The sequence below is a fragment of the Typopeltis vanoorti genome, chromosome 18, assembly GCF_054136105.1.
Source record: "Typopeltis vanoorti isolate ZY-2024b chromosome 18, IOZ_Tvanoo_1.0, whole genome shotgun sequence".
Classification (NCBI taxonomy): Eukaryota; Metazoa; Arthropoda; class Arachnida; order Uropygi; family Thelyphonidae; genus Typopeltis; species Typopeltis vanoorti.
In genome coordinates this window covers 56,806,257-56,823,548 of record NC_143566.1, presented here as the reverse complement: position 1 = coordinate 56,823,548, position 17,292 = coordinate 56,806,257, and the positions used below count along the sequence as shown (strand labels likewise).

Below are 17,292 nucleotides of genomic sequence, written 5' to 3'. Positions count from 1 at the left end.
TTTTCATGAAGCATTAGTATATATTGTGTTTAATTTTAGGAATTACATGAAGCCAGGAAACAATTAGAGAATATAATATCTGTGATATTTCTATTCCGTTGGTGTGCACCATACACCTAGCATCCCCTGAATATACACCCCTGGTGTTCATTAAGTAGAGTAGCAGTCTTGCACAAGGTTATGAAATTCATCTCCCACCTAGAGACATTAACACAGCATCTATGTCTATGGTGGAATTTGAACCCAGAGTCTTGGTTGGAGCATATCTGCTCTCTGACCACTCATCCAACTAGGTTAACAAGTTCATGCTAAGTCATTATTCCTTAAAAACTTGGACATTAGTAATAGAATTATAGTCTTTCTTGTAGATAAACTTATATGTTGGTTACACATGACTTTAAAATTTTCAGGAAATGACAACGTATACTAAAATATTAATTAAAAAACTTTAATCAATACTTTCCAATATTTCGGTAATGTTACATTGCCATCTTCTGGGAACATAAAACTATGATATGTGCATGCAGGTACTAACAATGAGCAAATGAGGCTGAAGAAGGCCTCATTTGCTCATAATCATAAGGTTCCCCTTAGCAGGCTAAGGGATAGATACCTTATGATTAAAGTTTTTTAATTAATATTTTAGTATACATTGTCATTTCCTGAAAAATTTAAAGTCATGTGTAACTAACGTATAAGTTTATCTACAAGAATTGCAATCATCCACGAAGATTCTATTGCACGCAAGGCCTGCCAATACGGCAAATTAAAACGGAAGATTTTGAGACAACTGAATCGTTTGACCTTCTTAAAACACTGCTGGCATAATAAGTTGATCCTGAACGAACTGTGTAAAATTGAAACACCTTTCACGTCACCAAAGGTTCTCCACATTTATAGCCATGCTAGCTTGGCCCTACTACATGAACAGATTGCCGCCACCCACATTCTCTTGGCTGACACCAACAAGGCTATTTTGTGCGTTAGAGGAAGAGCTTGCTGCTATGCTGAATGACAACCTTTGGACGATCCTCTCAGATGTCTCTCGCACTTCAGCAGAGAAAGAATTTATTAAAATATGATGTCGGCACATTAAAAAGTTTGAAAGTCTAAAAAAGAACTCTGCCCCCTAACCTCAAATACCACTCAACGTGGTAATTAACCTTTCTTCCATTACCCTGAAGCACTCAGCGCACTCGCACTTGGCCACAACTTCGCCATAGCATAAAAAAAAAATACCATCTGAAGAAATAACGATATAGCATCCCATCCGAAACCTTCCCATCCATGCTAACAATATCAGATTGGATGTAGCCGGAGTTCTTACCAAAGCTAAACCACCAACCTATCTAAAGAAGAACTGAAAGCTCTACAAGAAATGAAGAACAACAGCAAAATAGTAATCACCAAAGTGGATAAGGGAAATGCCACTGTGGTTCTCAACTAAACGGACTACACAGGTAAGCTTTCGACTTTACTGTTAGATCGTTCTACTTACCTCCCCATTGAATATGATCCCATCAGCTCCCAAATCAGAACACTTCAAAAGCTCCTTAAGAAGGTTATTTCTTGGCCTGAGAAAGTGACTAGCAGACTAAAACCTTTCAACTCTAGATCCCTTCCCCCCACGAATATATGGACTACCAAAAATCCATAAGCAGAACGTGCCATTATGTCCCATTGTGGATGATTCTCCCATATACAAATTAGCCAAACATTTAGCCAAAGTGCTCTCACATTATACTGGCACCACACATTGAAAACACAGCCCACTTTAAAGCCAGTATAGAGAACCTCTCACTCCAACACTGACATAATAGTCAGTTTTGATGTCTCCTCCTTATTCACAAATGTCCCACTCAAAGATACCTTAGATCTCATCCAAGCCAAATTTCCTCCCAATATCTCAGCACTATTTCAGTTCACCATGAACTCGGGCTATTTCGTTTGGCAAGGAAAATTCTAAAAACAGAGGGTACAGCCATGAGTTCTCCACCCCTGGCAAACTTTTTATGGAAAAAGCCTTAGACTTGGCCCCATAAAAACCCACTGTCTGGCTATACTACATGGATGATGTGTTTGCTATTTGGCCACATGGCTTAGACACACTCCACAACTTCTTAACACACTTAAACAATCAACACCCCAGAATCCAGTTCACCGTGGAAAAAGAAAACAACAGTCTTCCTTTTCTAGACGCTCTGATTAGATGCCAGCCTGATGGATCTCTGGCTTTCTCTGTTTACAGAAAACCGATCCATACAGGTAGATACATTGACCAGCAATCCCCCCCCCACACACACACCCAACAATATGGGATTTTAAAAACCATCTGTTCAGACAACAATGCCCTAACTACTGAACTTATATATATCCTTAACACCTTAGCCAATACCATCTGAAGAAATAGAACTGCATATGCTACAACCTCAAAAAAATCCAGACAATATTAAAATCAGTTAACCACAACCCCCCCCCCCCCTCTTAACCCTTCAGAGGTCGCGTGAAAATTTTTGGCATCAAGGGTCGCATGCGGGCTGTCATTCCGCACTCATTTTTAACAAACTCAAAGGTGTTTTGAATAATAATAAATAAGCATATTGTAGAAAAAAGATTATTTATTCAAATTACAACATGTGTAAAAGAAATAAAATAAAAAAAATAATTAAATGTCTTAGAAATAGAACTGCATATGCTACATGCTGCATGTGCAATAAATGTGTAGAACTGGATTAACATTCTTTTACTTAAGTTCTACATATTCATTGCACATGATTGTAGCATGTTCAAGACACAAATTTGTAACATCTCTTACAATAATATTTAGATGCACGGTTTTTTTTTCTATCACAATAATAGCATCTTTCTTTTTCTGGATGTGCAACTGCAGTTTCGTTCTCAATTCTGTTCTCGAGTGATCCACAAATTTCTGTGAGTCTTAGTTTTATATTTCTTGGCAAACTTTGAATTGATACCTTTTCTTGCAAATGTGCTTGTAGTAGAGAGAATCCAAGATCTTGCAGAAATTTATGTTGCAATATTTTTTTGTCAATGTTATTTGCATGGTAAATAACTTGAGAATTAATTCCTGCAATGTTGATGCAAGAGTAAAAAACTACCATAGGCCATCTTCTTGTTGATCTAGCACTACTCCTCCTTTTGTATGGTTATAGGTAGTCAGAATTTCAGGTTTGTATCAAGCTCCACTCTCTGCATTTTGGGACAGTATGATACAAGTGTGCATTTATCTTTGAAAGCAAACATACTCGATTTTATAGGATGATTTGCTTGCAATAATTCAGGAGGTAGTTCTCTTTTATTTTTTCGAACTGCTCTTATTACAGTAAGTCTATATTTCTTTAGCAAGTTTTCAATCAAAAAAAAAAGAAATGAACCAATTATCTAAAGTAATATTTCTGCCAGAATTTTTGATTGGTTCTACTAGTCTCTCAACAACGTCACCTGGCGAATTACTCATGAAGTACGACCCTTCCGGTTGTCATCCAACATATACCTCAAGATTAGCCGTATAGTACATTCTAGCATCACATAATGCAAAAATTTTAATACCATATTTATTCGGTGTACTTGGTATGTATTGGCGAAACGAACATTTTCGTCGAAAACCTTCCAACTTTTCATCGATTGTAGCGAATGCACCTAGATTGTATCCATTTTTGCACTTTGTAACAAATAGATCAAAAACTTCACGAATAGCTGCCAATTTGTCTAGTTTTTTTCTTTCTTCACGTGTACTCTTATCATCAAATCTCAAACACCTCAAAAGGAATTTGTATCGCCTCACCGACATTGTTAGTCGAAGTATTTCAATGCCTTTACCATTACTTCCAAAAAGATCTTCTAAATTCAAATGGTTTGCTTTATATGTACCAGCAATATATAGAAGTCCAACTAAAGCCCGTATTTCATTCAGAGTTGTAAACTTGGCATCTCGTTCTCGAGTGTAATTACTAGCTAAACTTTCAATATACTTGTTCGTGTTTTCCAACATAATCAATAAAATAGAATCGCCTATAAAATAATTCCAAATATCAAGAGGTTACTGCAAATTTTGAGTGTTGTTTTTAGGGCCAGATGATTCTTTGATTATATTGTATCTCTCTGTCCTAATACGTTTGCTAGTTCATGGTACTGCTCTCCATAAAGTTCTGTCTTTTCCCTGATAGAATCTATCCTCCAAACTCTCCAGGTTATCTTCAGCTACTTCTAATGATACCTCGTTGGCTTCTTACTCTGTTTCGCTGCCACTCATTTCTTCCACATCGTCTACCTCCTCTGAACTAACATCATTATCTGAAACATCTTCATCCTCGTCATTAGTTCTGACAGTTCCCTGTAATCGTTCTTGCTCCTTCTCATAGTCACTCATTTTATTTTACCTAAAGAGAATATAATTTACCATATTGCAATTATATATAAACATATATAAAATAGATATATATGTATATAAAAAATATATTTCGTGTGTAAATATATAAGCCTGTATGTAAAAATATAAATAATTTACAAGTGCTTACCAATTTTAAAAATTTTGATGACTGCTTATTCTTATAACACTAAGGGTCGCGTGGGATCTGTGGCTGCGCAATGTCTCAGTGGGAAGAGTTGTTATCGCATCAACGTAATATTCTACGCTAACATATGTCCTGCCTATATACGAAGCCACATAAATGCACAACTGGATTTAACCAGCTGCTTTAGACATATACGCAAAAAAGCGACCTCTGGAGGATTAACAGAGATTACACTAAATCTATCACCATTCCGTATATCCGGGGCATGCCTGTAAAGCTCACAAAAATCCTAAAAAAATATGACCCGACTACCTGTTACAAACCACATAAGAAATTGGCATCCCTTATCCGCTCCACCAAAGACTAGCCACTTCCCCTAGACCTACCTGGGGTATACCAGGTCCCTTACAGCTGTAAACTTCCTATGGCCAAACAGGCAGGACAGCTAATATCAGGATATCCGAACAGAAAGACTACATCTGGTTTCACCAATACAGTCACTCACGACTTGCAAACCATGCACTAGATACTCACCACAGAATATGGTGGAAGAAAGCCATTTACTACACTGTAGCAAATATAAATATGAAAGATTGTTCCTAGAATCAGCCTTAGCTCTAAAAATTCCCAAATCTCAGCAAATTTGGGTGCATGAGACTGCCCCAAATTTGCGAAGCTTGCATCCTTAGAACACGAGCTCAATAGCCAAGGCAACCCAATTTAGCCTGTTAAGGGTCTAAATTGGGACCTTTAGGACTCTAGGACCAACGTCAGTTGCCTTCTTCAGCCTCATATGCTCGTTGTTAGTGTCTGTGTGCACATATCATAGTTTTATGTTCCCAGAAGATGGCAATGTAACATTGCTGAAATATTGGAAGGTACTGATTAAAGTTTTTTAATTAATATTTTAGTATACGTTGTCATTTCCTGAAAAATTTAAAGTCAGAATTATAGTCTAGGTTGCTTGACCGCAATTCCTTAACAATAAAATAACATTACAGAAATGTTTGTTAGAGATATCAGAGTTTGCAAATGTAAATTTGCAAACTCTGATATCTCTAACAAACATTTGTAAAATGTCAAATCTCCTGCCACTAGGTGTGGCAGGAGATTTGACATTGTCCAAATCATTGAAGTTTACTTATACTGTGGGGAAACATTTTGAGTTTTACCTCAAACATACATAATCTATGTAATAAAACATTAAAAATTCATTTATGGATGCTGTGTATATTATTAAATATATATTCAATCCTCAATGCTGAGGATTGTATTCTCATAAGCTGTCTGATCAAAATATTGAAACTTTCAAAGTTTCTACATATGTTTGGCTTTGAAATAATGTTGGATTTTAAATATCCACTATTTCTACATAATTTACTTCACTGAAACAAAGCTGTATGGCTCTTTCTTTTGATAATTTTTAAAATTTTTTAGTATATTCTTAAATTGGTGTAATTTTCTAGATTCTTTGCAATGGTCCAGGCACATGTGTTCCAGTTTGTTTAGCATCTTTCCTTCTGGATGTAAGTATGATCTTTATTGTTATTATTAATACTGGCTCTCATTAAGAAGGTGTAAACAAAGTACTGAAAAGTTCCAACTGAAACCTCCATAGGTACAAGTAGGCAGGGTTCTAGAAATGCATCTTAAATCTACTAGCCACGATAAAAAGTTAACTTGTCCAAGGTATTAGCCTATATGCACACTGCTTGGAAAAAAGGTCAACAGACATCCCCATGGGCAGAGTGCATTGTGCCATGTAATGAGTCACATGTTGTAGCTGGTATAAATTGGGAGGAATATGATGCTCCCAAGTCAGCTCAGCTGTGTTTGGGTGAAATAGCTGTGAGAAGAGAACTAATGGAGTTTGAAAGAGGCATTGTGATATGATGCCCATATCAACAATCAGTGATACCATACTGAGATGCAAGTGCAGGGAGTCAACTGCAAGTGCTACCCGCAGTGAACAATCCACTGCACTCTCCAAACATGTCAATAGGGTGCTACGAAGGATAATATATAGAAAATGCCATTCTTCAGACGAGATATTGAATGCAGAGTTCCAAGCATGGACTGGAACTGACTTCTATTTGTGGTGCCAGAAACATTGAACTGTGAGAGGTATCTGAATATTCTGGACGATACAATGCTTCCTACTTTGTAATTTTATGTAACTGACCACTGTTTCTTTCTACAAGAGTTGTATTCTTGTTTCAGCAAGAGTGCAACGAAAAGAATGCACCAATTAATATGGCTGCTGCTGCATGGTTTGTGGACATGAACATCACCACACTTGACTGGCCTCCACAGAGCCCTCATCTCAACCCTAGCTGTTTGGATGAATTGTGGTTAGCTGGTATTCAACTGGATATCAAAATTGGAGATGTCAAACAGCTCTTTGTTTTATGCAGATGATGATGTGCTCCTAACACATCACTATAGTGTAGGTCTTTAGGATTCTGTAACTAAATTGAATAATAGCTGTAACAAACTTGGCATGAAAATCAGCAATAAAAAGACCAAAATTATGAAAATAGGCAGAAATATTAAACACATCAACTGCATTCTGAATGGAGAGCTTATAGAACAAGTAAAATATTTCAGCTATTGAGGCACATTTGTTAGTGAAAATGGCAAGATAAATCTGGAAACAAACAACTCCAAACCATATATTGTTAATGTTCATGAAATCATTTTGACTATAATAAATGCTCGTTAAACTTCAGTTAGCATCCTAACAGATGCTTTATAATCTATATTTAGGTTATGTTATTTTGTTAGGTGGTAATGAAATCATTTAAGTACAGTTTTATATGTATATATTTATTTATTTTTTCTTACTGCTGAAAATTAGTCAAAATAGAGCTGAAAGATCCCTTTTAACTATACTCATAACAGTTCAAGAATGCAGTCATAAAACTTTTATGTAAACATAAAATTTTGTTTATACACTGCTATAATAAGTCTTGTGACCTTTTGTGTGTGTGGGTAAGATATAAAAAAAAATGTTTGTTTTTTTACAGAATACATTAATACATTCCTTGTAAATTAAAAAGGAATACTGTACATGTTATTTATAACATTTATATTGACAATCATGAAAGCTGATATGCATTACTTTTTTTTTTAATTTCAGGTGTTTGCAATAAAGAAGGCAATTATGGTTTATGTTGAAAGCATATGCCGTGTGAAAACAATGTCTCTCTCTGGAAAAATTCTTTACTATTTTGCAGATTATTTTTTAGTTCAGTGGCCATACTTAAAAGAGAAATACCCTCGTGTAAAATATCTTGGAAGATTAGTTTGATCGGTCACTGGATTCTGAAGTGTGGCATTATTGTCATTAACATTTTTTAACAGCAGGACATTTGTCAGGGTATATGCTGCCCCTAGGGAAACACTATTTTGTCACCCCTAAATTCAAGACAATATGTATATAAAAAATTAAAAAAAAAGGTGTTTTTATGATTGAGATACAGTTATGCTGGTTTTTGCCTTCTCCTAAGCAAATAGCCTTAGGTTATGAGTGTCCTGATTATTAAGCTATATGAACATATTAAATAATATAAGAGAACATACCATATCAAATAAGAGAAACACTTTTTACTCTTGTTTTGAGGTTATTTTGATTGCAGTTTTACATGATTTGGTTCACTGAAACCTCAGTGATTCTCTGTGTATGTTAATTTTATGTTGCTTGGTTTCACAAGAAATACATTATATGAGGGTTGTCTGAAAAGTTCTTGGCTTAACAATGAAAAAACGAATTTATAATTTCAAAATTGTTTTTATTTTTCAACATAATCTCCTGAAGACTAATATATTTATTCAACAATGCTCTATCGTCATTATACCTATAGTGGTTCTCAGTAAGATCTGCAAAATACCCCTCTACAGCTGCAATCACCTCTTGATTCAAAGAAAAACACTGAAAAGCAAGGAAGAGTTTTGGGAAGAGATAGAAGTCAGAGGGAAGCAAATCTGGGGAATAGGGTAGATGTTCCAACAATTCACATAGTGCAGATCCCTTAATTTTCCCATTGCTAAAACACCTTTGTGGGCAGGTGCATTGTTCTGACGAAAGATGATTTTTTTCTTCTGCAAACTGGGTCTTTTCTCACGAATTTTTTTGTCTAGTCTGGTTAAAAGATCGGAATAATATTCCCCAGTTATTGTTTTACCTTTTCAAGATAATTAATAAACAAAATGCATTTAGCATCCCAAAACACTGATGCCATGACCTTTCCTGCTGATGGAACCGACTTTGTCTTCTTCAGTGCTGAACAACTGGCCTTCTGTCCACTCTTTTGACTGCTGTTTGGATGTGTAATAGTGACTCCAAGTCTTATCCATAGTAATAAATCAATGCACAAAATCAGTTTTATTCTTGTTAAAATTCAACAAGCATTGTTCAGAGATTTTCATGCGAGTGCGTTTTTGATCTGCTCTGAGCAAGTACCAATCTTGCACAAAGCTTTTTCATTTACAATTCTTCATGCAAAATATATCCTACACATTCTCTTGAAATGCCTATAGTCTCAGCAATTTCACGCACTTTGACTCGCCGGTCATCCAATACCATATTATGCATTTGAACAATGATTTCTGATGGTGTTACACTTTTTGGACGTCCTTCACGTGGATCATTTTCAAGGCTGGTATGCCATGATTAAACTCAGCATTTCTTAATTCTTAATTGTTTCTTCTTCATTGTTAAATCTTGCCGATAGTGTTGCCATCTATAGTCGAGGCTGAGAACTTTTCAGAACCCCTCGTATATATATAGTATAGGTACACATAAAATAAGAATAATGCAAATCACTAATTAATTGAATATTTTGCATTGGTTAAATTCTCATTTTATATACTTATTTTACTAAACAAATTTTCAATATTCTTATAGAAATTTAAGCATAAGTAGATTGCAATTAAATATGAGTTCGAATAATGCTATATTCAATTTAGTGCATATTGTACAATGATTCCAGGTTGTGTTTAATGCAAACCAAAATTCAGTTAATGTGAGGCTAGCTCATGCATAGTTCAGGTTACCAAGTTACCATTAGGGTTTTAGACTGTTACTTCAGACTGCATGTTAGTTTTTGTTATTTTGTTTTAATCATTTTTAAGAAGTACCTTTAACGAAATGGAGAAAAGGAAGCTTCATTTAGATAAAAACACTACAAGTGCAAAAAAAAAAAGAGGCTCATTATTACATTAGAGTAAAAATGTGATATGACATGAATGTGGTCATCAACTCTGGAATTCTGACTTCTTTCCTATTATAATCTACAGTATGGAATCTTTTAAACTACATAGAGGAAATATAAAATTTAAGTTGTAGCACTATTTTATAGTTTGCAAACATCTATAAAGAATAGAAGTGTTGCATTGATAGAAATAGTGCAAGTAGAAGAAACATTTAAAGCAAATGTTGGTTGGCTTGATGGACTCAGAAATAGAATTCAGCTGCATCGTGTTACAGTTGAGGTGGCCAGTGCAACTGAGTATGCAGTATCTAAATATCCTGATCAACAATTTTCTTCAGGGTAAGCTTACCTTCAGGAATGATATTTTTATTATTACCATAAGACCCCATGGAATCAAAGACTCATCTAGGAGATCCCTTTGTCATACACACAGATCATCATACTATGCCTTAAACATATTCAAATTCTCTTCAGACACCACACTCACGGGCAAAGCATTCCAATCATTCATAACCCTGCATACAAAAAAAAAGTGTTTCTCACTTCCTCATTCACACCCTTATACAACTTCCAGGGATGGCCACTTGTTCTCCCACCATTTTATGAAAAACCTCTTCAACATTGATCTTATAACAATCCCTTACTAAGTTGTAGGTCTCTATCATATCACCCGTCTTCCTCCTAACCACTAGACTCTAAATTGCATCCTCTCAAATTTTCCTCATATTCAACATTCCAGAGATTAGAAACTACCTTAGTCAGTTGTCTCTGAACCCTTTCCAACATATCTTTTGAAAACCAGGTGACCAAATCTGTGCATAGTCCATGTGTGGCCTAATCAAAGCCTTATACAATGGAACAAAAATCTCCTTACATCTACAAGTCCATGTCCTCTGCAACATTCCCAGAAATCATTGTTGTCCTCACAATTTTGGCAATGTGTCCCCTGAATTTTAGATCCTTATCCACCACCACCCCCAAGATCTCTTATTTCCTCCACTTTCAACATATATCCCCACCAAGTGTAAATTCTACATCCGATCAATCTATTCAGGTCATCTTGTAAGGCCACAACATCTGCTCTACTCCTCATAGTTCATCAGAACTTTGCATCATCTGCAAACAACTAAATATCCCCATCCAAATCTTCCCCAGTATCATTAACATACCAGTTAAATAGCAATGGTCCTAAAACAGACTCCTGAGGCACACCACCTAGTGACTTTCCTCTTCCCGGATAGCCCCCCCACAACTTGCTGATACCTATCAGATAGCCAATCTCCGATCTATCAAAAGCATTTGCAAAATCTAAGTATACTGTGTATACATCTCCTTTGTGCAATGAAGCAGTCACCTTACAAGTAAGTAGATTACTAAAACATGACCTCCTTCATCAAATCCATCAAAGATAATACCATTGTTGTCAACCCAATTTTGGATCCTGGTTCTCACCAGCATCTCCAACACTTTAACCATAACAACTGACAAACAGATAGGCCTATAATTTGATACTTGAGTTCTGTCTCCTCCCTTATGAAGCAGTACAATCTTTCCTTTCTTCCACTCCTTTGAATCTTGACCCAGTGCAAGACTCAAATTAAACTAATATGTCAAGGCAGATGCCAACTCCCTGACACATTCCTTCAATGAAGGAATGTGCCATGTGTTTCTCTTTTCATGTAATTCTTTTGTCAGCATTCTGGATACCGTTGCATTGTTGGGCATGTACACTCAGTCATGGTCTTGTGATGGCCCAACAGTAGTGGTATCCGGAATGCTTTCAAATGTCAGTAATACTTTGGTGATTTCATTTATAGCTTTACTCTTGCAATTTTTTGTATTTCTCTTTTCATGTAATACACCTGATGAAGTCTTCTAAGAAGACGACACTAATTGTGCGCTTTAATTAAATAAACAAATAGTGTTTCTATTTTTATCTCTCAGCTTCCAGTCATTTAATATACTTTGATAATGTCACTCAGCTTAGTAAATCAATTATATCATAAAAATATTTTATCCCCTATATGCTGTTTTCAATTGTCAATATTTTTGTATACTGTGTTGTTATGCTCTTGGAAAAAATTTAATATGCAATATAATGAATTTTATTTGTAAATTCAATGTAGAAAGCAAAATATGCAATAAATTTAATTGAAAAAACAACTTGTTAAGATTTGGAGGATTCTAGAAATAGTCTCTTGGATTCATGGCTGCTTGAAATCTCAACACATTTGGCTGCCTTAAGTTACCAAACATCTGGGAGACTATCATATTGAGACCATCAGCAAGATTTCATCACTGCACCCATAGAGGATGCCAGTTAGGATCAGAGTATCTCACCTTTCATACTTAGTCTGAGCCTGTTTTCTGTCCACTTCATGTGCTTGTGTGTACCTACTTAATATATTTTTTTTGTACCCATAAGAAATGCTACTATCAAAAATATTATAAACTAAACTATTGCCCACCCACGGTGCTAATATACTATAGGTTTGCAATCTTTCATATGTAGTGCCTTATACTTGTGAATTATTGAATTAATATATTTATTGTGAATAAGAAAAAGAATATTGATTTTATTTTTCACAGAAGCAAAAAATGTTATATTGTATTTCCAATCCAATTACAGAAATAAAAAGTGGGACATCCCTATTAAAAATAGAAGTCTGATCATTCCCCATATTCTACAACCTTTTCTATATGATTTTTTTTTTTAAATTTAATAGCGACCACATATTGTAAATATGTGTGTGTGTGTGTATATATATATATTAGATATATATATAGTTCTAGGGACCACTTATATTAACAGCAGTTCTAGACACTTCATAACAGCTTACATTCTTATGGAGGTATTCTTGAAAAATTACTTATCAACTAGTAAGAATCTACACTGATGCACACCAGAATGTTTTATTCTATACTTTTGGGTGGTATACATTTTACATCTATAACAATGTGATCAATATGTGGTGCATATGATTTTACGTGCTGAATGTGATGTATATCAATAGTCCAGTTTTGCTTGTAAATATCATGAAGCAGTTCTTTTATTCTTTCACCAACATGTTCGGCCCACTCCTTCCATTCAAGTTTAATTATTTTTGGATATTTGTTTTGTTTAGGATCTCCCATACTTGGTATAATAAACAGATGACTACTACTTTGGATACTGTTTTCACAAACCTTATGCTGAAATGAATTCAGAGGTTTATGTTTGCAAGAATCATCACTCAAACAAGAACTCTGATTCTGTAGTGTAGACACATCTTTGTTTTTTCCAGTAGCATTTTCAGTACAATATTGCTTTAGTTTGTAAACATCTGATGTAACAGTGCCATGAATATGCAGTATACCCCCATTTTCAGGTTTAAGGGCACAGCATGCTGTTTTCCATCCAATTTCTGATGAAGGTATAAGTCCCAGATTTACTCTATCAGCAATTCCTACTGGACATTCCTGTAGAAAGCAAAATATAACCATATAAATTTAAAAAAATATATTCGTAAACTATATGACATAATCAAAAATATTTTTATTTTATTTTTAAAAAAAATTTATTACCCACTCATCATCATCAAATTCCTGCCATGTACCCTCAAGGGGTGTACAGGATATGATAGTACTACATGAAAAAAATTACATCATTACTAACTTCCTATCTACAATTTTCCTCCAAATCAGTCTGTTACTGGTGAAGACTCCAACATTATCAGATCTTATATCTCTTGTGTACTTTAGTCTACAGTTCACATCTGAGAGCTGCTCAACTTTTATTCGCATTAAAAATTTCTTACATGTTATTCTTTTCAATGTGAAATTCAATTTTATCCTGCTCAAGACTAAATAGTGATAACTTCCAATTTCAAATCCTCTGTACACTCTGGTGTCCTCCATTAGGGAGAAAACATCACTATCAACAATAACATAGTCAATGAGACTTTTCTTATTCCTTGCCTCTTCTCTCCATGTGAATTTGTGCACATTTTTATGTTGGAACATGGTGTTAGTAATAACCAGTCCATGTCCTGAGCAGAAATCCAACAGATATTTGCCATTATTATTAGCTTTGCTCTTTTCTCCAAATTTTCCCAAAATATTTTTGTATGTCTCACAATCATTTCCTACTCTGCTATTTAGATCCCCAACAAGGACCAACTTTTCCTTTTTCATTGTGTCAGTTGCTTTTTCTAAAGCCTCAAAAAATTCCTCCACTTCTACCATAGTAGAACCTTCTGTGGGACCATAGGCACAAATAAGTCTCATTGTCCAGTTTCCTATTCTCATATTTGCCCACATTACTCTACTTGACACTAACTGCCATTGAAGAAGCTTAGCCTCGCATTTTGTGTTGAATACTATGGCTACTCCTTCTTTTCCTTGATTGTCATTGCCTGAATATAACATTTTGTATTTATTGCTCAGAAAGATCTCCCCAGTTTTTGTCTTCTTTGTTTCAATCACTCCTATTATGTCAATCTGGTACTTATCTAATTCCTCAGCTAGCTCCATTTCTTTGCCGTTCAAGCTTCTTATGTTGATAGTACTGATATTTAACTCTGGTGATGTTGAGTTGGGGTGTGTTTTCAGATTTATTCCAGTAGCTGACTTTTCGCTGTTCGCCCTGGTTTCCTGGAGAAAACAATGGGGGCCTTGTTTAACCGGGCCACGCCCCAGCCGGCATGAAATTTTGTCATGTTGTACCATCATTTTTTATTTTGGTTTAACCAATAAGGATACAATTTGGTCGGCTAAATTCCAAATTGCCAGCCCATCCTCGTTCATTCAGTATCCAAGTAGATACCCAACAGGGTGCACCACAAGAAGGTGAGGATTGGACAGAAGGTCAGAAGCCCTGGTCGGTTCTCCGCATTCCTTTAAAGGCTATGTGGAGGTCTCCTCTCAGTTATACAGCTTTGACATTTAAGCACCCCTCTACCCCCTCATAGAAAAATAAATATCACTCTTTCAAAATTATGTCATCCCGAATACAGAATACGGCTTTTTAATGGTCTCTGAAATCAGCATTATAAGGGATATGATTTGTGGACTGCTTGCTATGTATACTGTCAAAAATACACAGCTTGTGAAGAAGAACTGTTTAGTACATTTTATGAATGCTGTATTTTTAACAGTGCCTCCATCTTTTTGGCTTACTGACATTCCTGTTGAAAGCATTAGGAGTAAATTCACTGTGAGCAATAGCAACAATGTAAAAAAAAAAAAGCATGCAGTTTTCTTCTGAATAATTTTTGTTATGTGTAAACTGCATGCAGTTACTCAAGCTCAAATGTAAAAGACATTTTTGTGATAGAGATCAATTATAAGCTGCTTTTTACTGTTTCAGCAAAAGTTTAAGAAAAAGCTGCTCTGACCGCATGTGTGGTCAATAAGGTGCATTTGAACTTCAATTTTTATAGCCCACTACTGTCCAGTTGGCAGCCAGCAAAATAATTTTTCATGGCTCACCACTAAATACAAACTTTATTCATAATTTAAAATAACAAAGTACATATTATGGTGTATCTGACTGATTTGTATTTTAGAAATATTAAAGCGTACTCAGTCATCAGATCGTGTGTTAGTATTGCAAGTAGCCATTTGGTGCTTAATCTTAACAAGTCAGTTTGTTTTTTTGATTCCATGGTTAGTGATGAGTTGTATTTATACAATAAATTATTAAATATATACTAAGGACATTGACATAACTTTTAGCTAGCTCAAAAGCTTCATCCATACAGTGCTCTCATTAAATAAATTTTTATATAAGTATTCTTTAAACTTTATTAAATTTGAATTTTTTTAAATCATACATATATTCAGTTGTTTTTTTCCATACTAGATAAACATGTAAAAAAATTACTGAATATGACAAATTTCTAAATGTACTGCATCGATTATGTCACTATTCATAAAGGTGCAGGTATTTATAATAAAATTTGTGATTCATTAACTGCTATTGAATGATATAATCACGTAATCACAAGAAAGATATTTATTTAACCAAATATTTCGGTCTGGAAATAGCAGACCATCGTCGGTGGTATTACAAGAACAGTTTAAAAAAAAAAAAATATACAAGCTAGAATACTAACAATAGATCGTTGAAATTAGAACATGCCGCGTGATGTTATATCACTAAGTATGAAACGAAATATTTTGAAGTAGAAACATGATTGAATTTGCTATAAAAAAAAAAAAAAAAAAAAAAAAAAAATTAATGAGTAATCTTGATTAGGCTTTCCCAGATTTTTGATATAGATATGCAGTCATTACGATTCAGGTTGGGATGATGGAGCAAGGCCTCCACGCTTTCCTTGAACAAACGTTCGAACCTATAACGGGATCTATGTAAGAGGCGCGTTTTGGACCAAAGGATGCTGTGGTCAGTTTCAATCCCGTGTTGAGCCAAACCAGACTTTTCAGGTTTATTGTGAAGAATGGATGATTGATGTTCTTGGATTCTTTTTTCAAGAGAACGTCCAGTCTGTCCAAAGTAAGAGAGATCACAGTTGCAAGGAATTTGATAAACTCCAGGAAGAGATAAAGTTGAGCGTTTGTCTTTAGGAGAAGGAAAATGAGAAGACAATTTGTTAATAGGAGAATACGTAGCTGTTAAATCACATTTCTTCAAAATTCTTGCGATAGGTTCTGAAATACCGGAGATATAAGGAATAGGTACTCGACGTATTGAATCTTTGTTGTTTTGTGGAGGATTATAAGATGTAAGAAGACGTTGAATACTTTTTTCAGAAAAGCCATTGAGTTTCATGTGTTGCTGGATAGTAGAAAGTTCTTTCTGTAGATAATCAAAAGTAGAACAATTAGTTTTGGCTCTTTTGATGAGACATTTTATAATTCCTGTTTTTTGACATGGATGATGGGCTGATTCTTTCAGAATATAACGACCTGTGAATGTTGGTTTCCTGTATACTGTAGTTGTAAGAATATTTGAAGATGATCGGATGAGGAGAACGTCTAAAAAAGATAACTGGTTGTTTTCTTCTAATTCCATAGTAAACTTTATGCGATGATGTAAGGAATTAATACTGTTTAAAAAGGAAGATAAAGTGTTTTTACTGTGAGGCCAAATAGCAAATATGTCATCTATATATCTTACCCAAAAAGATGGTAGAGGGAAACTAGATGTGAAGAGGACTTTTTCTAAATGTTCTAAATAAAAGTTGGCTAAAGCTGGAGAAAGAGGACTTCCCATGGCTGTTCCTTCTACTTGGCTATAAAATTTGTTTTGACATATGAAATAACCAGAATGTATAACGAAATCGAATAGTTTTATAATATCTTGAGGAAAGATGTCAGCAAGTAGTTTTAAAGTTTCCTTAAGAGGTACATTGGTGTATAAAGATTCTATATCAAAACTAACCATAGGATCTGTAGGTTGTAATGAGACATCTTTTAATTTTTCTAAGAAATCTGAGGAGTTTTTTAAAAAAGAACTCGAGTTGCCAATGTAAGATTTCAGTAATTTAGCTAGATATTTGGCTATATGGTAAGTAGGAGAATCAATGCAATCTACTATTGGA

The 17,292-nt window shown here is 34.9% G+C and overlaps 2 protein-coding genes across 2 annotated transcripts in view; one reads left to right on the top strand and one right to left on the bottom strand.

The window, feature by feature from the left end:
• Alg14 (ALG14, UDP-N-acetylglucosaminyltransferase subunit) overlaps window positions 1-10,286 on the top strand; it is a 34,489-nt gene extending 24,203 nt beyond the window's left edge. The window contains exons 4-5 of the mRNA XM_090407835.1: window positions 6,002-6,061; window positions 7,675-10,286. Coding sequence (XP_090263961.1) covers window positions 6,002-6,061; window positions 7,675-7,845 — 231 coding nt within the window. The 3' untranslated portion in view covers window positions 7,846-10,286. The remainder of the gene's footprint in view (window positions 1-6,001; window positions 6,062-7,674) is intronic.
• A 2,375-nt stretch (window positions 10,287-12,661) lies between these two features.
• LOC150096686 (tRNA wybutosine-synthesizing protein 2 homolog) overlaps window positions 12,662-17,292 on the bottom strand; it is a 60,097-nt gene continuing 55,466 nt past the window's right edge. The window contains exon 6 of the mRNA XM_090408332.1: window positions 12,662-13,207. Coding sequence (XP_090264458.1) covers window positions 12,662-13,207 — 546 coding nt within the window. The remainder of the gene's footprint in view (window positions 13,208-17,292) is intronic.